Here is a 25,713-nt window from a genome sequence, read left to right as displayed (position 1 = left end):
AGGACGAGCGTCCGTCATCTGTGAGGTCACTGAGCTCTGCGTCCTGCCAGGAGTCCTCCATATAAATAACAGCTCTTCTTTCCCCTGGCACCTCATCACCCATATTTTACCCCCATCTAAACCACAGGCAAGTCTCCCAAATTCTGGCGTTTGGTTCTGTAAATCCCCATTCCCACGCACACCGAATGCTCAGGGTCGGCCCCTCTCATCCGCAGAGGAACTGTAGCAGTTGTGATGGAGTTGGGGGACAATGCCTCACGGTGGATGTAGAAAGGGGTAAGTGGGGTCTAGGGTAAAGGGGAAAGATAACCGCGATCACCGCGGTCCCTCCTCCCCACCCCAAGGCGTCCCCCAGGCCGGGTGGAGCCCGGGGCGGGGCCAAACTGCCCCGAGGGGCTGAAGGCAGGGCCGGAGGCACGCAGATTAGCAGAGGGGAAGTCTCTGCAGTCCCTATATCTCCGGCACCCCGTGCCACCCTCCTCCGCCCTCTGGAGCCGCCCCTCCGCGGGAGTCTCTCCGAACCCCTCGCCCGTCGCCGTGCTCTCCTAGCTAATGCGTACCCCGAACTCCTCTGCAGACTCCCTGCCTCCCCCACCCGCCGCCCTTCTCACCAGGCCGTCCTCTGCCCGCCACCGCAGGAATCCAAATGCAGCGCTTTTCCCGCCAAAACTGGATAGCGTCACACTGTCGCAAACACGCGCGCCCTTACCGTAAAGCAAGGAGGTGCGCTTTCCGGTTCGCGAAGTTTGGAAGCTTGGCGGCTCCCCGAGGCCAGCGCTGCAGTCCTACAGGTTTCAGCTGCGCCCCGGCTATTGTGGGGTCGGGAGAAGGTGCTGGCTGCCGAACGCACCTCTACGAAAGCTCTCTGCGCCCAAACGCGTCTGAGTCCCGGAGACCCGGGAGGCCAGCGTGCGCCGGGCTGGGTTTCCACCCGTGGGCGCCACGACGCCGGTTTCGCGAGTATTTGCCCGGCGACCTGTCCGGAGACCGGACTGTGAGGGCCTCGTGCTGTCTGTCACTTTGAAGTGAGGCGCAGACCGGCTGCTGAGAACGGGGCTGGGAAGGACGAAGGAAACGGGGCGCCTCAGAGCCTGGTCCCTCAGGAACTGGCGGAGAAGGCATCGGATGAAATCTCTTGCAGTTGGAGGGAGTGTGAGGATGACCAGCTTTGCCCTGTGTGGTCTGAATCGGTTCCAAAACAGCACCTGAGCCCCACCGTGTGAAAGAAGGGCATCTGTGTAGCTCAGTCCTACCTGTCTTCTCATTCTGAATGTGGAAGACACAGGCAGGTAGGTAGACAAAAACGCTGTTTTGCCTCATTTTACAAAGCAAATTTTAAGTAATCCGTTTAAGTAGGAACGTAAATTCTGGGGAAATGGGCCTGCGTTAGGATAAAATAATACGGAACACTGAAATAGGTATTCCCCCTTGGCAATAAATGACTGGGAACTCAAGGCACAGGCAATATCATCTCCATTAAATTCTCCAGTTCTTAAAACTGGGCCACATACATTGATAATAGCTCGGCTGTGTTACTGGCAATGGAGTAAAGTAAGTATAAAATAGGTTAATTGCACAGTTAACCAATGTCACCCCAATACATTTTTAAACCCGTATTTCAATATTTTAAAAAATAGGTTCTTATTGATTTTATAGATAGAAACATCCATGAGAAACATGGGTCAGCTGCCTCCTGCACACTCCCTACGGGAGATCAGGAGATCAAGCCAGCAACCCTGGCATATGCCCTCCTGACTGGGAATTGAACTGGCAGACCTCCCAGTGCATAAGTCGACCCTCAGCCAGTGAGCCACACCAGTTGGGCCAGTAAATTTAATTTTTAAAAATGCATGCCCTAACTGGTGTGGCTCAGTGGATAGAGCGTCAGCCTGTGGACTGAAGGGTCCCAGGTTCGATTCCGCTCAAGGGCATGTACCTTGGTTACGGGCACATCCCCAGTAGGGGGTGTGCAGGAGGCAGCTGATCCATGTTTCTCTCTCATTGATGTTTCTAACTCTCTATCCCTCTCCCTTCCTCTCTGTAAAAAATCAATAAAATATATTAAAAAAATAAAATGCACACATCTGCTTTAAAATAAGACCAGAGCATTTCAAAATGCCTATCTGAGAAGTTTTTAGCCATGACTTCACAGGTTAGGCTTCATGTAATAAAGCTTTCACATCTGTTACTACATTTTCTCTAATTTGTGCTGCAAACAAAGAATATGAAGAAAAGGAAGAGAAGGACCTGCTCAGTTTCTGTGTGTGTGAATGGGATTAAAGTATCTTGGCCTGAAAAAAAAAAAAATGGTATACCTGTTTCAGGTAGAATACAGTGAAAAACAGCCCTGTGGGAGAATGACTACACACAATAACCTCTGTTCCCTTCTGAAACCTTACTAAAATAGTAAATATTTAAAAGGCACAAGAGTATGAATAACAAGATTTTGGCAAGTGGAAAGTCTTTAGATAAAACAAAGATGAATCCTAGAGCCAACAATGGGAAAGCAGAAAAGCAACTTGATTTATGTCACAGAACTTCCAAAAGGCTCAAGTTGAGTTAGTGACACCAGGTAACTGAAATGTAGGTGAAGGTGGGGCTATAAAGAGGGTAGGTTGAAAAACTAGGTAAGAAGCAAATAGACCCTTGGGTCCTCTCATTTTGTCCCAAAGCACTACCCCTCCCCAAAGCTGGTACAAGACTTGAGAGGGTGACTACATGGTATCTGAGCTGGAGAGCATCAGGCAGTTAAAGGCTTGGGTATCTTACTGAAAACAAAGGGATTAAGTGTCAGTTTATGGATAAAATAATACGGAACACTGAAATAGGTATTCCCCACCAGCCGCATGTTTGACATGCTTGCTCTAGAGCCCTTTCCCCACTTAGAAATATGGCAGCCTGCCTTGTATCCTTAGGATTTACAAGCTTTCTCAAGGGAATGTTATCTATATAAAAAGATCTAAACATGCCAATATCAGGGATTTCCAACCAGATCACGGGAGTGAGACCCACATTCAATGACCTGGACTCCTTTCCCCAAACAGACCTTCCAATCTGTTTTAGGGTCCTACTCTTCTTCTTTTTTTTTTTTTATGTTTTTGTTGATTTCAGAGAGGAAGGGAGAGGAAGAGAAACATCATTGATGAGAGAGAATCACTGATTGGCTGCCTCTGCACACCCCAAACTGGGGATTGAGCCCACAACCCAGGCATGTTCCCTGACTGGGAATCAAACCGTGACTTCCTGGTTCATAGGTTGATGCTCAACCACTGAGCCACACCGCTGGGCTAAGGTCCCACTCTTAAAAAGAGCAGACAACTAAGAATTTGAAAAGGCCTTTAATATGAAAGATGTCAAAACAAAGGAATCTTCAAACAAAACAGAAAAACACTTCTTGGACATTAAAAAGTGTGATAGCAGAAAACAGGGAAACTACATAGACAAATTGCAAAAAAAAATATTTTTTAAGGAAATCTTTCAGAACAAAGCATATAGATGGAAAACAGAATATTGGGTGATTAATCCAGGAAGTCCAGCATCCAAATAGCTTATTTTTCAGAAAGAGAAAGAGAATTAGGGAAAGTCCACAAATAACTCAAGGAAATTTCTCAGAACTGAAGAACTTGACTTTCCAAACTTGAAAGTTTAAAGTACCCAGCACAATGGATGATCCACTATAAGACACATCATCGGCAAAATTTCGAAACATTACATACAGAGAAGATCCTAAGGGGTCTGGGGGTGGAAGTGAGAGGGAATGGACTCATGCAAAAAAGTTAGAATCAGAACAGCATTGCATTTCTCAACATTTAAAAGAGAAAACACAATGGGCCAATGCCTTCAAAGTAATCCTAAGGAAAAGTTCTTCACAACCTGGCTGGAACTCGATACCTAGCCAACCTGTTAATTGTGACATGAGACATGCAAGATCTCAAGAAATTTATCTCCCATACACTTTCTCAAGGAGGCAGTTAGAGGTGACAAAACAAGAAAGAATTCAGGAGATTAACATACATAACATGACAGTGAAAGGATACAGCAACTCAAGAGGTGTGTAACAGACCTAAAGAATAAACCAAACTGGTACATACCAAAACAAGACATCTCTAAGACATACCCAATGAGTCTGAGCATATTAAAAGGAACTTGGCACAAATGAATGAGAGCTTGGGGAGAAATTAGTGACAAATACAAAAAACAAATGAAAAAACTCCCTCCAAAAAAAGTTATGCAGGGATAAAACAAAGTAGTAACAGTATACCACATGGCCTAGTTGTGAAAAGCCATAAGGTAAAAACTGAACGAACCTAAATCATAACTACAATAGAATCTTAAAGTGGTCCATGGGAATAGCAGGATGGTGAAAAAGAGCTAAATCTTCAATTTCCACACCAGAAAATCAACAGATGATATCTAAGATAGAAAAACCAACACAGCAAAATAAAGCAAGTTATCTAATGAAATGGAGGTAAGTAATGTGAGAATCAGCAGAGTTGAAAGTGGTTGCCTCCGGGGAGTGGAAAACTTGTTGCTTTTTAGAATTGAGTTTTTTTACACTAAGTGTAAAAAAGTGTAACAATGAAAAAGTTAATTTTTCAAAAAGACAGCTTCATGCAGCCTAGGAAGCAACAACATTAAAATCACCAAAGCAACAACTACAGTGGTAAGTTAAAGGGTTATCCCATATTACTATAGAGAAAGACCACTAATGATCTCTAAATGGTATTATTCATATTGGTAAAAAGAAATTTAAAAAAATAAAACAAGCCTCAGAATAACCTCTTTCAGTAGGGAGGAATTCTGTATATAAATCAAGTATTTACATACAGTAAATCAAGTATTACATCAAAACTAAATCTCACACAGTTAAAGCACTTGGTATATAAACTGGTTTGGAAGGTTAAGTTTCCTGGGTATGTAAGTATACCTGAGCATACCTTCGAGGAGCACCATTTTGACTTATCTAAAAGCCATGTACTTGCTCCTCTTTCTTCAACAGGTAACACTAAACAGTTACCTTGTGTATTTTTTTAATGACTTATGGTTTATATACTTCACTGTATATGTCCTGTGTTGTAAGATACATGCAGTGTCCTACTGTATGGAACATATGACTATCCCGACATTAAATAATATCCATAGGACTACTGTGCTTTGAGTTAAAATTTTTTAAGTTTCTCTTCCCCTTTATTGTAGTCAGGCTAGGCCTACTCATTAGGTACTACTGATAGCAATTCCTCCTTCTAACTATAACTTATCTGGCAAGGACTTCAAAACCAGATTGTTGAGATTGTTAGTGGTATGGTACGTAATAACAACAAATAGAGACTAAGGGATAAAGTAGCTCGCCTTTAAATAACCACAAGAGTTTTAGTGCCTAAACTAAAGGAAATGAGCAAAAACACATATATACTATATCATGGATAGGTGAGAGTACTAAAGAGCTGGATTTCAAATAGATATGCGTGATTATATTTCAGCTGATTCAAAAATACCTATTGAACATCAAGTTGTATATATTAATGTTGGAGGCGTTTCTTCCTCTATTGAGAATCAGAATAATAATAAACTGTTTGCCTTGAGTCTTCAAAACTGCTGATTTATTCTCACTTGATTTATTCCTGCTAAAAAAAAAAGAAGAAAAAAAACACACAAACCACCTAGCTAGTCCCAAAGAAGAGATCAGGTCTGGCTAGCCACCTTCTCTCCCTCATAAAGTCGGAGCTTCCAAGGATGAGATATGTTGAGAACAGACATGATGGCAACACAGCTGCCTTTCCTACCCAGAAATGGCACTCCTCTAGTCCCACATTTATTCATTCAATAAAAGTTTATTGAGCACCTACTATGTGCACAGCATTGTGCTCAGTGCTGTAATTTTTGAAATGACAAAATTGTATATGTAGGATCTGAACCAGCCCTTGAAGTTTTCCTGACTTGATAAAGACAGTATGCTCCTACATAGCTGATTTAGAAAGCTGAAAACAGGGATGAGGTCTGCTTTCTGTCCTTTTATCAGCCCAGCATAAACTTCTGCTTTCCTCAAATCAGCCAAAAGTAAAAACAAATAAGGCACATTAAAAAAAAAATTTCCCTCCCTTTAATTGACCAAAGTAAAGCCATGACATTTCATTTGGTAACCTCTCAGAATTATAAAAAAAATCATTGCATTTGGCCCAGCCCATATTGCCCAGGTCAAAACTTCCAGACAATTCTAATCCCATGGTGCTCTGTTCTCATAAACTGCATATTTTAAAAACATCTTCAGCGTCCTAAATGGGACGCGCTCAGTGCGAAGCATATCAGAGCTGGATGTAATGCTTATGTCCTTGACAAGCCTCGATTATCCAGGTCCTTTACCTACAACATAAAGATGTCAGTTTAATATTATAATCGGGTCAATTTAGGAGAGCTTCTCTACGGAGTTGGGTCACCCAGACGGGGAGGGATTACGTTGGATTCCCCGGCCCAGTTTGGCTTTGTGACTAAACGAGCACTGGTTTGAGACTAGTTACCCTCTGCTTAGGCTTTGAAATACCTCTGTGAGGAGCAGTATAAATGATCTATCTTCCAATACATCAAGCGTTCTCAATCTTTTCTTATGTTAGAGATATAACACACTTTTGTGGCTCTATGCCATAAATCCTTCAGTAGCTCGAAAGCACAAACACACTTTCTCCACCCCACCCTCTGCCCCACTAAAGCCTGATAATCATTAAAAGATCAAGTCCATCCCCAAATGGAAATATATCACTGACAACATTGCCACAATGACAGCAGACTAGGGTGTTTTCTCTCTAAGAACAATCTAAATAAAAACAGAAAATTCAGAGTGAATTGCAAGCTACTTTTCAGACATTAGAAATGTCCCTATTTTAGAAATAAGTAGTCCACTTTTAGCACTAGAACCAATGTGCAAAGATGACAGTATAACATGTGCTCACCTTGTATATCCTTACTAGCCAATGCTCTGTGGTATATGCTTCCTCCAGGACATCAAGCTCAAAGTCTTTATTCCCAATCTCAGCATTCCGCACACGGTCAAAACCTGGCGGACGCTCTAGAAAAGGACAAAAAAATGGGATATACTTCTTTCTACAGTGCAGATTTCCTAAGGAAATATTAAATCAATTTGGTGAGTCATCTACTAATTGGAATGTTATTCCTCAGCCTGTAACTTGTTTGTTTAGAGAGTAGGACCTGCAGAAAGGATGTCAGTAGTAAGGACACATCCAGTTAGACTAACTCAAGTCCTCTCCAAGATGATGATGCTTCTTATGTCTTCTAAGAGGGAGGAGGCTGACTTCCAAGCCCCTCTGTTCCTGAGGAGTGCTACACAGAGGCCTCTGATACACTATTAACCCATGGATCAGAGAAAAACCTATCAGAAGTTAAAGGCCTGTATCTGGTTCAGAAATTGTCCTTAGTGCAGAACTAAGAAATTGAAGTTAGAAGGAACGACTTAACCTTAATTACTCTTGATGTATTTAAAGAAATGAAAAGTCCTTTATCTAATCTATCCCCCTTCATTCCTTTCTCCATTGCAATTCCTTTTACTGAGAGACAATAAAAAGTAATGGGTAAAAGCATAGAATCTACAACCAGATCACCTGAGTTTCACTTGACTCTGCCACTTGTTATGTGACTTTGGGTGGTTAAGTATCCTATTTGTACCTTAATTTCCTCTTATATAAAATGGGAATAATATTAATATTTACTTTTGGGGCTACTGTGAGCATTAAATGAGTTAACAGATATAAGGCACTTAGAGCCTCGCACATGAAAAACACCCTGTGTTAGCTATTACTGTTCTTACTATTGTTATTAATGTTACTAAGAATCACTCACTGGCTTCTGTGTAGACCTGTCCAAAGCGGTAGTAACACATCTTGTACATAAGGCAGTTGAGCAGCACTGGAGAACCCTCCCGGTCCACACGGAATTCCCCAGTTGGAGTATAATAATCATGCTCCTTGATATGTCTGCCTGTGTCTGTGCTCCCTCCAATCCGGACCATCCACAGAAACTTGTTGATATCTACGGAAAAAAAGAAAAAGAAAGAACTGCTGCATTACAAAGGTTGCTGGAACTAAAACATCTAATGAAAAGCTCACTATTTCTAAGGAAATTCCCCAAATATTTTTTCTAATGGGGAATGGCACCATTTAACTCATTTATAAAAACTGGAAAGACAATTTGTAGACAAAACATTTTCCCTCAATATATACAGCTTGTCCTCTAGATTATAAGACTGCTAAAATCCTATACAATTGGTCCAGACTTATGTCACAACTGAAATTAGTTCCAGGTATTAGCTGGGGCTGAGCTGTCCAATACAATAGCTACTAGCCACATGTAGCTACTGACACTTGAAATGAGGCTAGTCCAAATTAAGATGTGCTGTAAGTATGAAATAGTCCAAAAACAAAACAATGTGTGTAAAACATCTTGATTACATATTAAATAATAATATTCAGTTAAATAAAATTATTAAAATTCATTTCCAGGGGTGTGGGGGAGGTAGAAGAAGGTATAGAGATAAATGGTGATGGAAGGAGACTTGGGGTGGTAAATTCACAATGCAATATGCAGATGATTTATTATAGAATTGTACACCTGACACCTATATAATTTTATTAACCGATGTCCTATTCAATATTTCCAAATAAACAGACTGGCCTTATCAGATAATTGTATTGAATAAATGGTCTTTAACAATATAAAAAAAAAGCAGCTGAATAATGGGGGGAATAATGTCACCCCAATAAATTCAACTTTAAATAAAAAGTTAAATAAAAATAAGTAAAATTCATTTCCCCTATTTCTTTTTATTTTGATCTGGCTAACAGACATTTGAAAATGACATATGTGGCCCCAGCCAGTGTGTCTCAGTGGTTGAGCATGGACCCCCATGCACCAAGAGGTCCCTAGTTCCATTCCCCATCAGGGCACATGCCCAGGCTGCGCTAGGCACAATATATATAAAACATTTTAAGCTGGAAGATTACTCTATGGCTTAAACCTACTAAAAAACATTAAATCTTAAGTTCATTTCAGAAGCTTTATGTTGTTTACTGGTTGTGGAACTACTCCTAGACCTTAGACAAGTATAGCATGCTGTACCTACATGAGAAATATTTACATTTACTTTCTACTTGTTGCGAAAAAAAAACCTCAAGTTGCAAATACTTAGGAACTTCCCCAACTAAGAAAATATTTTAATAAGATAACAGAAGGTGGGATAAGGACACATATGTAATACCTTAATCAATAAAGAAATTTTAAAAAAAGGTAACAGAAGGACAGAAAAATAGGAGCATCATTTAGTTTTCTTAGAATCTATGCCCTACAACCAGAAGTAGAATCTAGTACATTACCATCAGAGGAATACCCAGTAAGGCCTCCAAAAATGACCAACACATAGCTAACATCAAGCTCCCTCATGATCTCATAGGCTTTTTCTTCTGTGGATGCCATTGCCTAGAAAAAGACATGCACATTTCTCAGAACAAAATTCCAGGTCATATGATCCCTCATGGAGAAACACTTCCCACTAGACCCTGTGGGCCAAACACTCAAATGATCCCTTTACCTTACCTGCCCTACTCGAGAAATATGGGTATTATTCCACGTGTTATTGTCCACTAAAATTGTCCGATTCGCCATAGCTGTAATCTGGTAGCCATAATCCCACCATGACATGACCTTAGCATCCTGAAAGAAGTAATGGGAAATGAAAATAACAAGCTTCTCACTGCCTCCAAAAACCACATAGAAGAGATGGAGTGGAAGGGCATCTGATAGGAAATGAGGCATGGCTAATTAATCAATTTCTTCACAAAATAATGCATGCAACAAAAAATGAATCTTTGCACCTGGTCCTACATTTATATACAATTATGAAATCTCAGTGCAAATTATACAATCCAACATTCCCAATATTTTCACTGTAGATCACTTTTTTACAAACAAGTATAATGGAGTGGGAGGTATAGGGGACTGTTCAATATTTCCAAATAGTCTGGCCACACCAATTAAATAAATAGTCTTTAATATTATTTTTTAAATCAGTTATAATAATGGGGGGAAACACAAATCACAGGATATAATGGGAAAGGATTAAAAAATTCTTAAAGTTTTGACTCTTCATAAATCTAACTCAGAAGTGCTATTTCTAATAGCTACTGCAAAGGAAATCACTTCAGCCCTGGCCGGTTTGGCTCAGTGGGTGGAGCACCAGCCTGCAGATTGAGGGGTCCTGAGTTCGATTCTGCTCAGGGGCACATGCCCAGGGTGCGGGCTCGATCACCATGGGGGGGTATGCAGGAGGCAGCCAATCGATGGTTCTCTTTCATCGTTGATGTTTCTATCTCTCTCTCGCTCTCCCTTCCTCTCTGAAATCAATAAAAATATTTTTTAAAAAACAAGGAAAAAAAAAGGAAATCACTTCAGATTCTCAGAGGTATAAACCAAAATGTTAAAAGTGGTTATCATTAAGTGATCACATTATGGAAAATTTGTCTTTTTTCTTCTATTTTCTGACTTTTTTACAATGAACATGTATTATTTATCTGTAACTTTTTTTCTTCTTATATAATTGGGATAGTCCATCTCATGATAAAATCACCATTAATACCAGTAAGGATCACTATAGAGGAAATCCTGAATTGAGTGGAGGTGACCTTTAAAGCTCATTCAACACTAGAGTCCTATAGTTACCATTTCTCCAAGTTTTCCACCCATCTAAAAGCTCTGATTCACCATAACATCAAATGTCTCCCCCTTTACCCTACCCACAACTCCACTTTTCCCAAATCTTTACCTCTGGAGTATTGTGACGAAGCCAATAGTACGCTTCTCGAAAATCATCAAAAATTATTCTACTGCCATCCCCACCACGAGCAGACAGCACAATGGAGGGAGAAGAGTAGGCCTCACTGGTCACCCAGGTTGAATGAAAGGTGTAGGTAATGAGAAAGAAAGCCATGACCAATATCATCCCACTTGCCACCTAAACAAGGGAAAAATGTGTTATAAAACCAAACTAAATTTACACAACACAGAACAGCTTCTTACACAGTCAATAATATAAATGAATCAAAATAAGTCAGGGGCTATATAAGTTAATTCTGACCACTTATGACAGTCATCTTACTCCCTTACTCAAAAACAAAACCATACACTAACAACACACACACACACACACACACACACACACACGGACACATATAGTTTCCCAAGCCTGTTCTTGGTGTTGCTTTATACTCACTTCATTCTTAATAGGGTAGGTAGAATCCTGTTGCTTCTTGCTCTTCTTGTCTGGACGACTTATGTCCAGATTCTTCATATAAGTGGACAGTACCTGGGAAACTCCAATGCCAGAAAGAATGCACATAACAGGTGCCAACACTAGCATTAGACGCACCTAAAAGAGACAGGTACAAGATTACAGTCTAATCAGTGTTTTACAAATCATAGTTTTCAACCAATGAGTACATCATGACATTAATTTAGGGGTCTTTAACAAACATGACTTTTCAATGAGATAGAACAAAATAGGAGAGAAAATAATTGATAAATCTACAGTAGTAGAAGTATATATTTCTTAACCTTTGTTTTCCAGTTATACATATATGTATATATGTATGAGAGTCCTGAGTAATATTAAATATATTTCTTAACTATGGTTTGGGATCAAAAATGTGTGAGAAACAGTCTTTTTACAATATATAAAATCTCTCCTGTTTTAACAACTCAACAAGCCTCCATCATCTCCCTTTTTAAGACATGCAGAAAGAGAAGGAACCTGCCCAGGGTCACTTTCTCCAACAAGTGCAGAAGTGCCTCTACCTAACACAAGGTCATGAATACAAGAAAGCTGGGCCCCGCAATCAGAATGCATGAGTGCTCACACCTTCCAGTGAGCAGCTTTACAAGGCAGCCCTCGAATGCTCAGAGGGAAGCATCTGCACAATCACCAGTACTTTCTGAATCCTGCTATGCAGGAGCAAAAAAGCACCCGAGTTAGGAGTGGGAAGGTGTGCTAGGACTGAGGGAATTGCTCACCATTACAGCTGAAAAGTACATGCTGGTCACACCATACATGATGATGAAAATCCGGGCATCAGACAGGTTGCTAAAGCAGTAATAGAGACCAACTACAAACGTAAAAGTAAAAAGTAAGCAGCTAAAAAAACAATCATACATACATGGAAAGATGTTCATTACAGCACTCTTTAAAATAGCAAAAAATCAGAAACCACATAAATGTCCAACATTAAGAAGGAAAATTATAGCATATTTTACTTTATAAAATTAATATGCTACAATTAAAATACTGCTATAGAGATTATGGACCATTTGCCTTCTCCATTACACATCTCTGTAGTTTTAAAAAAATTAACAAATAATATATCTTAAATATTATTTCTCTAAAGCAATACTAAACAGAAATTATCATGATTCCTTATGAAATTAAAATAATCAGGGGGAAAACTAGCATTTAATTTTTATTCAATAAATAATTGGACGAATATACATCAAAATGTTAATAGTAGCAACAGATATGTGATGAGAATTCCTGAAATTTTTAACTTTTTTCACTTATCTATTTTTTTTTTTTACAACAGATAACTTAGTTTCATAGTAAGAAAAAAAACGTAAAAGTTATTTTATAAAATAAAATAAAATTTTTAAAGGAAGTCCAGTACAATGGGTAAATTCTAAAAAAACATATCTGGACTGGCCGGAAGATACATTAGATGAAGAGGCTTTACAATCAGCCAGGCCCATTCTGGATTTCAATGCTGCTGATTAATGGGGAGGACCCAGGGATGGGCAGTGAGAGAGAGGTACACTAGAAGTATTCACACACACACACCCTGAATACAAATTTTCACACATAAATGAGTACAAAACTGAGGTTCCGAACTTTCTCGGGTCTGCAATTCTAACATCTTTCAATTCTAACATCTATTCAATTCTAACATCTACTCTGCTTCAGAAAAAAATGCTTAGCCATTCTCTGTACTGCACAGGGTAAGTAGGCAAAGAACAAAAACACAGGTATGAGGGTATTTTACTTATTTTGAAACAAATGGCGATTCTTACAAAGAAGGCCACTTTAGAACACAGACCTGGAAACATGAAGACAAGAAGCTGCAGGTCAAAATAGTATGAAGACCAGGTCGTAGGCTGATGCTCAGACACAGAAGCAATGATGGGGATGTTGTTCTTCGCATAAGAAGGATCCAGCAGTGAGTAGAAACGCCCCGTCCAAGGAGATATTTTTCCTGGCAGCAAAGACAACAAATATTTCACAATCACTCCTGAAACAAAATAACATCTAATCCTAACTAATCACAACTTCTCATTTCAATAAGATTCTCTGAGACAGAGAAGGACTAGGTTTTTGTTTAAATGCCATCAATACTTGGGAGAATTTCACTCCTTCCTTTTTTTCAAACTGGAGAGTACTTTTGTCAGTAAAGCAAGCAAAATAAAGTCAGGCTGTACATAAACTCAGACGGGAGGCAGGGTTTAGGCCAAATCTGATCAAACCAAGGCCAACTCTGTAAGTCAACTGTGTCCTCCAGTGCTGCTCTGAATTAGACAATACACAGAAACTTGGCAAAATCAAATCAGCCTCTGAGAAGTAGAAGTGAGGAAAATGTGGCATGCCAACCAAACTAAACAGCTATGGTGTAGTGCATACAGGATCAGATGAGTCCATGCTGTAGAGTTTGGCAAGCAATGTTAGGATTTCTCCCACCCTACCAAAAGGAACCAAAAAAAGAATAATTAGCAAGGTAAGATACGGTTCTTTGATCAAGTGTGATTCTTCTGCTCTAACAAGACATTCTTTGCTATGCTAAATCCAAACACTAGGCTGACAAGTGAAATAAATGTTGAAGAAGTAGGACTTCGTATGTTTATAATGAAAAGAAAAATAGAAGAAAAAGAAGGAATCTTTCTTAACCCATATTTTTGGAGTTTATGCTATGTCTAAACCAGCCGTGGGCAAACTACGGCCCACGGGCCGGATCCGGCTGTTCTATCCGGTTCTCTTGCTCTCCCCTCCGCTCCTTTACTTTGAATTTATATTAGTTCACACAAACACTCCATCCATGCTTTTGTTCTGGCCCTCCGGTCCAGTTTAAGAACCCATTGTGGCCCTCGAGTCAAAAAGTTTGCCCACCCCTGGTCTAAACCCTTTTACATTTAATACTAAAAGACATGAACCTTTCCTACCTGTCAGCATGAGGAGAGTTCCCACGGTGAGAAGGACAAAGCCGACCAGGGAGATGACACTTCGAAAAAGAACTTCAAATTGCTGTGGGTTCAACTTGCTGCGCAGATAATCCACAAAGGCATGGATCTGGCAGAGGCCAAAGACCCCAAAGGCTGCCATGTGCTCTGACGAGAGGACAGGCTGTTGGTGAAAGTATATGTATGAGAATAATGTTAGAAAAAGAATGGGTCCAGCCTAGACCTGAATTACCCTGACCTAATTCAGACCAATGGGGCAAATGAGTTCTGAAGCCACCAAGGAACTAGGAACAATCTAGAGGAGGGTCTAATTCACCTGCTATATTTTCCACAGAATACATACTCTATCACATCTCTGGCCTTTGCTCAGGCTATTCTTTTAGCCTGGATTGCAATTTTCTCATTATCCTAAACTTGCATTCACTAAAATTCTCATCACTTAAGGCCCAATGCAAGTATCATTTCTCCCTAATCTGCCAAACTGAAATCAATCACTCCCCTCTATGTTCCCTGAATTTTAGATCTCTTTCATCACTGAACTTTGTTTAAACCACCTGTTCTCAAACTCTAGTAGGTATCATAATCATGGGAGGTGGAGAGAAGGGGGGAGATTGCTGAGCCCACCCCCAGTCGGTCTGTGGTGAGGCACCAGAATTTGCATTTCTAACAAGTCCCCAGATACTGCTGATGCTGCTGGTCCGGGAACTACATTTCCAGAACCACATACTATAGACTGTAGACGGATGGATGTACTTCTTTCCCCCCAGCAAGACTGTAACTTCCTTAAAGACCAGGACCATATTGTTCCTTTTCACATTTCCCAGTGATTAGCAAACTGCATATAGGTGGTCAGTGAAGAAATACTTGCTGACCTCTGAATAAGGATTCCACTTTCATGAGACTGACATGAGAAACCAAACACACCATATCATTTGGATTTAACAGTTGTCTCTTAACTCTGGAGGGTAATGTGGCTAAAAGGTTTGTGCTCTGCTTCCTGAAATATTTTTGCTTAGGCCCCTTTAAGAAGTTTAGGGATCATTATCATTAAATGGTATCATTATCATTAAAAAGGATTAGGAATAACTTTGATCACTTACATCAAGGCAGCTCAGCCAAACTACTTCTCTTCCTACAAACCTAAGCCAAATTAGCAGTCAAACTTCATGGAGCAAACATTAATGAACTCCTGGAAGGAGACTTTAATGACCAATGAGTCTGTTACTTCAGTTAACACCAGCAATCCAAGGTGAGACCTGTGAATAAGTCTTACTCTCCTCACCAAAACCCAAGATAAATCAATCTAGGTGGAGCTGGTTAGAACAAGTAGAAGCTAAAAATCCCACTTGGCCTCGGGCTCACCTGGAAACCCACAAAGGAGATCTGCATGGAAAGAATGGTGCCCAGGCAGTAAACTGTGCAGTAGGCCACGTAGATCCGGTGGGAGAAGCGTCCCGTGAGCATCAGCACCAGTACGTGGAGAGGGATCAAGTTGATCAAGAACACATAGCCTCCCCATGAAGAGACCTATGACAGGATGAAAAAGAACAGTTCCTCTGAGCACTCCTCCTCCTCCCACCACCAGCATACCTTAGAATATTACCTGTGACCTTTTTAAAGAACATATCTTTATAATAACTAATAAGCTTTATTGATGCCAAGTGGCTTAAAGAGTTTAAATAACTGATTTCTTTAAATAGGAAAATCAAATTCACGCCCATTGCTATAACTCAATCCCTATTTCCTGTGGCTCCTGACATAAAATCACAAAACAAGAGGCACCCAACCTTCAGGGTGGGTTACTCTAGATGCAAGCTATTTTAAGCTCATATGGAGAATTTAGGGATACATGGGAAACATGAGCAAGTGGAAGCATTTAAAAGAAGAAGTCTAAGAGTATGTGTAAAATCAAACAAATATAGATATATAAAAAACTGAAGGGGAACATATCAGAAAAGAGAGTTGGCCAACCAATATGCACCCATAGGAAATACGGTATCTGGAAAACTTTAAAAATTAAAACATCTCTATCTTGCTATTATATAATTGACATCCATGCCTGCCTTGGGTTAGTCTTTGTATGGATACAAGAGACAGTAAAGACTTCTAGCTTCCATTCCATAGTCTCAAAGCCCAAGAGCTACTTCCAATTTATAACAGTTGATCCCAGTAGGTATTCGGACATAGAGAAACTCCTAGAAGAAAGAAGTGAAAAGTTACCATGTAGAAATAAGCAAGGGCACACTTGGCTGCCCAATAGATGGAACCAGTCTTTACTGCTTTGATCCACATGTAGTAAGTGAGTAGCATGCAAAAGATGGCAATTCCTGCAGAAAGAATGCAACAAAAAGTCAATAAAGGGCCATACTGGCATAATTTTTAAGAATACCACTCTGGAACAAACTGACTGATTCATATCTCAGATCTACTACCTATTTATAGCATAATTATTGTGCCTTTCCTTGTATAAATCAGTCCATAATAGTATCTACTCATAAGTATTTGAAGACAAACTTAGTAATTGCATGCTAAGCACTTACAACGGTACCTTGCATACAGCAAGCACTCAGTGAGTGTTGGCCATTATCATTATTATTCTTTCCAGTTACTAAATTCCCTGCTAGTGTAGTCTTAAATATATCCCATACATCCTGCATTTCCATCTTACCACAAGCAGATCCTTCTTCCCTGACCGCCCCTCTTTAATATTTGCCTGTTGGAAGTACCAGCCTCAGGGTCCAATTCACCTAAACTACTTCCAAATAGCCTTCCCTGGTTCCCAAATCTGAATTAATGTCTCCTTTAACTACATTCCCAAAGTACTTCATTCATATTTCTCACTTGGCACACAATACTATCTGCTTGTTACTAGTTATTTTTATAGGTCCATACTGTACTTACCTTCCTTCATAAAATACAGGCCAACATAATTTTATTCATTATCTATCTCTATAATCTTATTCATTACTATCTTTATAATACCTAATACTTCTTTCCCAATAACACTCAATAAACACAGATTGAATTGAAAATATGTAGTAAACCCTAACCGGTTTGGCTCTGTGGACAGAGCGTCGGCCTGTGGACTGAAAGGTCCCAGGTTCGATTCCGGTCAAGGGCATGTACCTTGGTTGCGGGCACATCCCCAGTAGGGGGTGTGCAGGAGGCAGCTGATTGATGTTTCTCTCTCTTTGATGTTTCTAACTCTCTATGCCTCTCCCTTCCTCTCTGTAAAAAATCAATAAAATATATTTTAAAAAAAAAAAAAAGAAAAAGAAAATATGTAGTAAAAGTCATTATAGTTTTAAGAACATCCATGCCGCTCATCTAGTAAAATGAAACAAATAATGTTAAAACAAGCGTGCCATTCAACACTAAAAATTAACTCTACTTTTATAAGTCCAAGGATGAGTCAAATGCCTTACAGAAGGAAAATCACCAGCTACCTTTCTACAAGAGAGGACAGGAAGAGAATATAAACTTTTCTGAGATCCTTTCCTGCCTATTTCTAATCTTCTGGCCCAGATACCATTTTTGCGATTGCTAAATAATACATATGAACCCAGGTTCTACTGCACATTGTGAAGTTTCAGCGGAAAATGAAGTGGACAGACCTTCCTTGTCATTTTCAGTCTTACCTTCATTATCATAGGAGCCAGCTACAGATCGGGAAATATACCCAGGAACTACAGCAATCATGGCAGCAGCAAGAAGTCCAGCCCCTGCATCCTGTAAGGAAAGAAGGGCAACAGGAAGTTAACACCAACACATCTATGAGAGAGGATCCACTAGTCCATTCTGTTTAACATGGGCTCAGAGAACAGTCCAACACTTTCACAGGTAAATGTGATGCTAGAAATGTTCAAAGCACAAGACAGCTAAAAACTTCACACCATCTCCCCATGATGATACCAAGTCTGAAACTGAGAAAACATATGCTAAGGACACACAAATCACGTAAGCTGTCAGACATCAGACACTGGCCCCGAGTGGGCTGTTTGGCTGGTGAATCCCCAGTCTTATGAATCCCTACCCCTAACAGTATCTGTGACACTGCAGGAACACCAATCACACCTCTAAAAGCTTTGCAAGTACAAGCAAAGGAAGACAATTATTATTTGAGCTAAAAAGCCAACAGAGCTAGGTGATAATCTATCTGGACTAAAGATTCCAGGAGCTTAGATAATCAAGCTGCAATATCACCAGGCAATCTGTGAGCTCAGGAGAGAGAAACAACAAAATGTAACTGACTCCCAAAGTGAGGAAGAACTTGTCCTAATAAAAGAGTAATATGCAAATTGACCATCACTCCAACACACAAGATGGCTGCCCCTATGTGGTCAAAGATCCTGCCCCCATGTGGACACAAGATGGCCGCCACAAGATGGCCAGCAGGGGAGGGCAGTTGGGAGGGACCAGGCCTGCAAGGGAGGGCAGTTGTGGGCAATCAGGCCAGCAGGGGAGGGCAGTTGGGAGGGACCAGGCCGGCAGAGGAGGGAAGTTGGGGGCGATCGGGCCTGCAGGGAAGGGCAGTTGTGGGGGACCCAGGCCTACAGGGGAGAGCAGTTAGGGGGGGACCAGGCCTGCAGGGGAGAGCAGTTGGGGGGGGGGGACCAGGCCTGCAGGGGAGAGCAGTTGCGGGGGGACCAGGCCTGCAGGGGAGGGCAGTTGGGAGGGACCAGGCCTGCAGGGGAGGGCAGTTAGGGGTGACCAGACCTGCAGGGGAGGGCAGTTAGGGGCAAACAGGTTGGCAGGGGAGCAGTTAGGCATCAATCAGGCTGCCAGGGGAGTGGTTAGGGGGTGATCAGGCTGGCAGGCATAAGTTGTTAGGGGCAATCAGGAAGGCAGGCAGGCGAGCAGTTGGGAGCCAGCAGTCCTGGATTGTGAGAGGGATGTCCAACTGCCCGTTTAGGCCCGATCCTAAACGGGCAGTCGGACATCCCTCGAGAGGTCCCATATTGGAGAGGGTGCAGGCTGGGCTGAGGGACGCACCCCCGCACACGTGCATGAATTTCATGCACCGGGCCTCTAGTCTGTTAATAAGAGTCAAATTTGAAACAAGGGCAGCAAGGAAAGCATGAAAAGGCTTCCAAACTAAACTCAAGTTTCCCAAACCCTCCTGCTAGTTTAACACCTCTCAAGTATCTCCCTGACACCATAACCACAAACTAAGAATAGCCTCCAAAGAGCCAGGGTCAGCAATGCAGAAACCTGGAAAGAGAGGCAGAATTATGGAGTCTCCTACAGAAGCCAAGTGGTTTAAGAATTTTAAAATAAATCTTTTTATAAATCAACAAATAACTGCTAAAGTGTTCACTTTTACTAGGAAGAACTCACCACTTTAGAATTATGTCTTATAGTTGTTTTTCCTCTCCTTTAAAGTGTGAGGACTTCAAACCTCACATTTCACATTTTAAATATTTTTCCCCCTTATGGAACAATTTACATTTGACCTTCAAATGTTCTCTTTAAAGGACAAACAGTTGTTAATGATAAGAAACCACATATTCCAGGGAGGAGCTGGAGTGAACCAATATGCAGCACAGCAAAAGCTGTCTTTAGCCTCTGGCTCCCTGCTAAGGTTCAGTCCCCCACCCACTGCCACTGACTACAGAGGTTCAACAACATTCATTCCCAAGCCTCCTGTCACCACAAATCCTTCACCTTGAGCTCTTTGGTAAGGTGGTACGTGACGATGGTGGTGAAGGAAGAGAAGAGAGGTGCCAGGAACACACAGACATTCCGAATGTCGATGGTGATGTGGAAAAAATGGAGTACATGGTAGATTGCAGCAGAGGTGATCATTAAGCCTGTAACAGGAAGAAGAAACTCCATTAAGTTATCTATAATAATGAAAGCGTAATATGCTAATTAGACTGGACAGCCGAACGACCTTCCGGACATCCTTCCGGATGACCTTCTGGACGAGGCCAGGGCTGCGAGGGCCAAGCACCTTGCATGAATTTCATTCATCGGGCCTCTAGTCCTAGGATAAAGCATTTAAGGGAAAATGCAAGTATCAATAAAATGACAACACAGGTCTTGACAAACCACCAGAAATACTAAGACAGCAACTACAATAGGCTTATATTTCTCACTTAAGGGTTCAGTCAGAAGTACAGAATTTATGAAGAACTACCCACGCCCACTCTCCCATACCCGTTCTCCTGTCTATATAAGATCTACTTTTAGGAATCTGCAATCAGAATGAAATTACAAGTGTCACAAAATGAAGATATTAGAAATAAAATAAATTGTTCCACAATATACAAATACCTATTTCTGGTTTTTAAAAAGAATCCTGTTTCACTCACCTGGGTAAATCGTTCCACCAATGATTCGGCCCAATGGGTACCAGGCCCGGTCATCAAACCAGTTATGGAATTTATAAAACCCCTCCTCGGCAAGGAACCGGGTAGTCCGATAATTAAAGTACCTACAGCAAGGGAAAAAGGATCCATGTCTCCACCTCTTCATACTCAAATACTTGTACCAATTTGCAGTAAATTTTTGCTCCTCAGGTTACACCACTGAGAAACTTATCCTTACTCCAATAAAAGTCAGTTTGCTACCCAAAATTATGCCAAGCATGAAAGTCATTTTATGCTACTGTAAGTCTCATTTGTATTTCCATGCTTGGCTCAATTAAAATACTGCTTCCCTCGCAAGGAAGTGCAGCTAAAACCTAACATGCTAATAAGGCTCTCTAGCAGGACACTGCATCAGGCTGGCGTGTCATAGGCACCGCCACAAGTCAGAGAGTTCAAGCACCCAAAAGACAAAACAGCTGAGCTGTGGACACCAATAAATTTGGCTCTTTTCACGTGACAGGAACATGCAAAAGAACATTTCCATACTACATACAAGGACACATGGATAAGTTCAAGTGATGGGCATCTCTAAAGATGGTGGTTTAACATCATCTGCAGGATGAACATTTTTTAAGCCACTCCATAATACAAACTTCTTAATTCTCATGTTATTTAAAATAGTTCTAAATGCCACCTACATAGGAGTGTAAAATGTGAATTACATAAAAATGTTTGATATAAAACGCTTAGTATTATCCATGGAAAAACACAGTTCTTTAGGTCCAAGCTATGTGACCCCTTCTCTTAAGTTTCTCACTTAAAAAGTAATTTTTTAAAAGGCAAAAAATATAAATAAATAAATAAATAAATAAATAAATAAATAAATGGAATTGTTTAATTACTAAAGATAATCATGACTAATCACCATTCCTGCCCACTCCTCTAATCCTATTTCCTCCTTGGTCAGTCAGGTTTTCACAGCTAAAGCAGAAGTGGCAGAAATCTCTATCCTGTTTACTGCTAATGAATGTTGTTTTGGTAACTGTCAAAGAGACAGAAGGGCTCCGGGTAACAGGCAGTCAACATGTGTCAGAAATGTGTCCTGACAGAGTGAGGCGGGAAAAGTGTAAGTCAGTGTGAATAGGTCTGGACTAGTGTCACACCCCGGGCCTCAATTTTCTACTCTGCAAGAGGAAATATCAAATCACAAGATCTTTACAGTCTCTCCCAGCTCTATGACTACAGAGCAGATATTCTTGCTTTCCCTGACATCTCACCTCAATGCTTGCCCACCTAGAAAGAAGATCCTGACTGGTCATTAAGAAACAAGGATGCGAGTTTCCTCATTCATGAGAAAAAATATGAATTGTTTTAGGGGAATCCCAAAGAAAGTATCCACATGCCTTCAAAGTGCTTTCTAATATCTACACAAAACAACAGATTTACAAATACATGCAGGAACATTTTGACTCAATGCTCCATACGCTGAATAGGCTATGTTAAAGATACCAATATTTCAAGAACCTATGATTCTAGCTCTCCAAATTTTAATTAAGCCTTAGGCAATATAACATAATGACTCCAGTGTCTAGAGACAGACAAACCTAGAGTCAAAGCTTAGCTCCTCTACTTATTAAACTTGTAACCCTGAATTCTCTCTCCCAGCTTCCTGTCTTATTTGTGAAAAGGAGATAAAGTACTACCTTCATCTCATAGGGCTATAGTTAGGTTTTAGAGATAATCCATAAAACAGTGCTTGGAACAAAATGAATGCTCAATAAATGTATTTCACCTGTATCTTTTTTATCTAATAAACAAAATCCCTAATCAAACTAATACGTTTAAATTTTTCTCAAAGTCTTAGTACTTTACTGATAGGCCCAATTTCTACCATATAAATTGTTAAACAGGAAAAAAAATGTCATGGATCTCAAGTTCATGGATTGTGATTTTCTTTTCAGCCTAAAAACATACACCAGGCCCCTTTCCCTCAATCTACTATATCCCTAACTGTTGATCCAGCTGAGAAGCAGACCTTAAAGTGATAGGCAGGCATACCAGTAATGTCTTACATTCTTTATAAGTTTAAGAGACTCACTTGATTAATTCTAACAGAAATGTTTCAAAAGAAGACAATTATATCCTTTGGAAAACTTGAGCAGTTTCCCCCCTAAATGTGTAGAAAATTCATCCCCATCACTAAGAACTGACTGGAATGTGAATTTGAAACCCATGAACCTGAATGCTTCTCAAAGAAAACACCGGACCAAGCATATGTACTCACGGATCAAACTCGTGGATGACACTTTCAAATCTCAGGACAGCAAAGAGACGAGTGGAGAATGCTGCAAATACCAGAGAATTAATATTTCAATGGTAATGTGCCATGAATAAATAATAGTAGACAGTAGAATTTTAAAGATAATAGTATTATCCAGCACAGAAGTCACAGAAATATAAAATAAAATATAAAATATAAAATGATCCCTGAATATTTATCCCTCCCACATAAAATAAAGAGAAGTTCACTTTCTCCAGATAATGATACCTACATTTTCCACTTAGGCAGGACACATTTAACTAGTTACTATCAATGCCTCTAATAACACATCCACCTATTAATACTGCACTTAACTTACCTGGTCATCTATATATGTTGAGTTCCCCACAACTAACCTTAACTTTGGAGCAAACTAAGAGATAAGGCAATCAAGACTATACTTACAACTCATAAAAAGCTAAAATATCTAAAGACAGAAAATACTAAGGTAGGCAACCAAACTGTCTTTTTGAAAATTCAGTATCCAAAGGTCCTCAGTCAGTATGTCTTTCAGCCCTATGAGAAAATAGAACTAGCACAGCATGCTCCCCATTCTTTCCCAGATGTCACCAGTCCTTTTATAACCCTTGTTCTTTTGCCTTCATAAAATTATACTGATAAAGGCCAGTAACACATTCTGCTGAAAAGAATAAGAAAGCCATTCTTGATTTTTTTCAAGATTTTCTCCTTTCCATCCCCCAAAGAAAGAGTGCACATGCACACTCACATAACACAGCAGCCATTGACAGAATGAGAAGCTTCAGAAGTGTGTCCTGCTTCTCATAGGACAACCGCAAGAATCCCAGCTTAGTCATCTTGACATCGATGGGTGGCAACAGATGACACTCAAGTAGCTAAAATGGAAAAATCAAGACCATAGGATATTGAACACCTTCCATTTACCCAATTCACTTTCATACTTTTTTATTTATTAAAGTAATTGGTCACTTTCTTATTTCATGGTGGTAGAGAAACATAAAGGAGACAGGAGCCACAGAACACACCAGAGAGGGTCAGGGCTCATACTAACACCCAAGTCTTGCCTGAATTATGGTCAACTGGCAAGGAAGTGGGCACAAGTCAGGTGTATGGGTTAAGACTAAAAAGGAATGATTAGACCTATTACCATAATTCTGTTTCCCACTTCCTCACAGCTAACAAGTACACACGCAAAACTGGCAATAGTGTGGTACAACAAATGTACAGAGAAAACACAGAAATAGAAAAATGGGGGGGGGGTTGGAGGAAGAGATGTAAAGAACAGAGAAAAAAATTGGGAACAGCAAAAAAATTAATTACAAGGAGAAAGAGCATTCAAGAAGAGGTAGGAATGTATGAAAGCAAGCAAGGGATGATTATTGAGTACAGAACCGAAAATAGAGGAGAAATAGAAGCCTGACTGAATCAGCACAATTTGCAGGTCCAAATTTCAGTTTCAACTGACAGGCTACAAGCTTCCAAGGACCAGTGACTGCAGGGTCAACTGAAAGAGCATGACTGATCCCTAACGCAGGTATTCTTATACCACAAGCTGGTCAAGGGCTCAGTGATCAAGAACACAACAATAAAGGATATGCAACACAGTCCAAGGCTGCAGGGGGATCCAAAGGAACCTGTGCCTCTCTTGATCTCCGCCCCGCACCACCCCCTAGTATTACTAGAGGAGTGGAGGGGAGGGGGAACAACACTGGACTGGGTGCAAGGCATGAAGAATCATATGTTCCTAGCTCAACAGTGAGAAATCAAGCATCTTTTCCATAATTAACTGTCAGAGGTGCAGTTTTACATGGGTTTAATTATAATCGCAGCGGAAAGCCTTCTCTTGCAATCAAGAATAAACACCTAACTCCAGGAAGTCTAATATTCCAGCCACATCCCTGAGGTTTGTATTTGTTTTCTGGAATGCCTGAAACAAAAAAACTTAATACTGCTGAGTTGATATGATCCCCACCTAGAAGAGTAAGAGAGGGAAGGAGAGTAGCAGAACCTCTACCTGAAAGCTGAGTACAGGAGCTGGTAACCTAAGGCCGGACCTTAAGGGAGTTCTCAGTGCGCTCTCTGATCGTTTTCCAACAGCCTCAAGCAAGCACGAGCAAAGGCACTTCTCTTAAATGCTCAGCATCCGTTCTCCTCAATGTGCCTGCAAGCCGTGGCACCCTTGTCCCACTCCGGTTATAGTTTCGGAGACAGCACCTTCCCGCCCCCGTTCGCTCGCACCCTTCCCCACCCTCTCACACTCCTTCACTCCCTTCCTTCCCCTTCCACTCACCCCTGCACCGGTCTCCCATCCTCACGGGACTCGGAACCTCTGACAGCCCCACTGCGAGACAACCGCCACCTCAGCATCCTGAGCGCCTTCCCCTCCAGGACCAATCCCAAGATCCCAGCAACTCCACGCACCCCCTACCGAAGTGCACTCGCTTCCCAGACCTGCACATCTTTCCATTCCGGGGCACCCCACCACCACCACGCCCCACGCCCCCTCCTCCAAGCTCGCCAGTCTGCCTCCAATCCCCACCTCCGCCTTTGGAGCCCCACCTTCGGTACTTCCTCAATCCCACCAACGCCCTGGGCCGCACCTGCCGCTATTCTCCAGTTCTATCCCGCGGCCTTCTCACCTGGCCGGCCTTGCTCGGGAATCCGCTCAGCTCCCACGGCCATCCGCTCAGCGGCGCACTCAACCCTGGCAGAGGCCAGGTCCGCCTCCTGGTCAGCTCCCCATTGGCTGGCTCAGGGTCGACCCGCCACTTCGGAAAAATGATAGGGCCGTGGAACTGTCTGTCAGATCCAGAGGCGTGACTAAGGCCCAGCTCC

At 41.2% G+C, this 25,713-nt stretch overlaps 1 protein-coding gene across 3 annotated transcripts; it reads right to left on the bottom strand.

Annotated features, from left to right (window-relative positions):
- Window positions 1–3,323: 3,323 nt before the first annotated feature.
- STT3A (STT3 oligosaccharyltransferase complex catalytic subunit A) lies at window positions 3,324–25,620 on the bottom strand. Of its 3 annotated transcripts, none has more exons than XM_080650525.1 (18): window positions 25,518–25,620; window positions 23,627–23,753; window positions 22,864–22,924; window positions 20,583–20,704; window positions 19,933–20,078; window positions 17,907–17,997; window positions 16,489–16,595; window positions 15,631–15,795; window positions 14,251–14,431; window positions 13,137–13,292; window positions 12,067–12,158; window positions 11,270–11,425; window positions 10,823–11,011; window positions 9,598–9,714; window positions 9,378–9,480; window positions 7,849–8,037; window positions 6,945–7,060; window positions 3,324–6,360 (listed from the first exon to the last, which is right to left on the bottom strand). In XM_080650525.1, exons 2-18 carry the CDS (start codon window positions 23,712–23,714, stop codon window positions 6,322–6,324), a joined length of 2,118 nt encoding a protein of 705 aa, XP_080506651.1. In that variant the 5' UTR covers window positions 23,715–23,753; window positions 25,518–25,620; the 3' UTR covers window positions 3,324–6,321. The 3 variants fall into 3 exon arrangements, with proteins under 3 accessions (XP_080506651.1, XP_080506649.1, XP_080506650.1); XM_080650523.1 differs by having other exon boundaries at window positions 25,479–25,594; XM_080650524.1 differs by lacking the exon at window positions 25,518–25,620 and adding an exon at window positions 25,169–25,331.
- Window positions 25,621–25,713: the final 93 nt, after the last annotated feature.

Source organism: Plecotus auritus, assembly GCF_963455305.1.
Source record: "Plecotus auritus genome assembly, chromosome: 13".
Taxonomy (NCBI): domain Eukaryota; kingdom Metazoa; phylum Chordata; class Mammalia; order Chiroptera; family Vespertilionidae; genus Plecotus; species Plecotus auritus.
This window is presented reverse-complemented; position numbering and strand designations above follow the sequence as displayed.

Coding starts and splice junctions, on each gene's coding strand:
- STT3A (XM_080650525.1), bottom strand. CDS start 23,714: ATGACTAAGCTGGGATTCTTGCGGTTGTCCTATGAGAAGCAGGACACA. Junction 20,079..20,582: donor TGGTGGAACGATTTACCCAG/GTGAGTGAAACA, acceptor TTCCTGTTACAG/GCTTAATGATCACCTCTGCT. Junction 7,061..7,848: donor ACAGGTCTACACAGAAGCCA/GTGAGTGATTCT, acceptor GTCCTTTTCTAG/AGCGTCCGCCAGGTTTTGAC.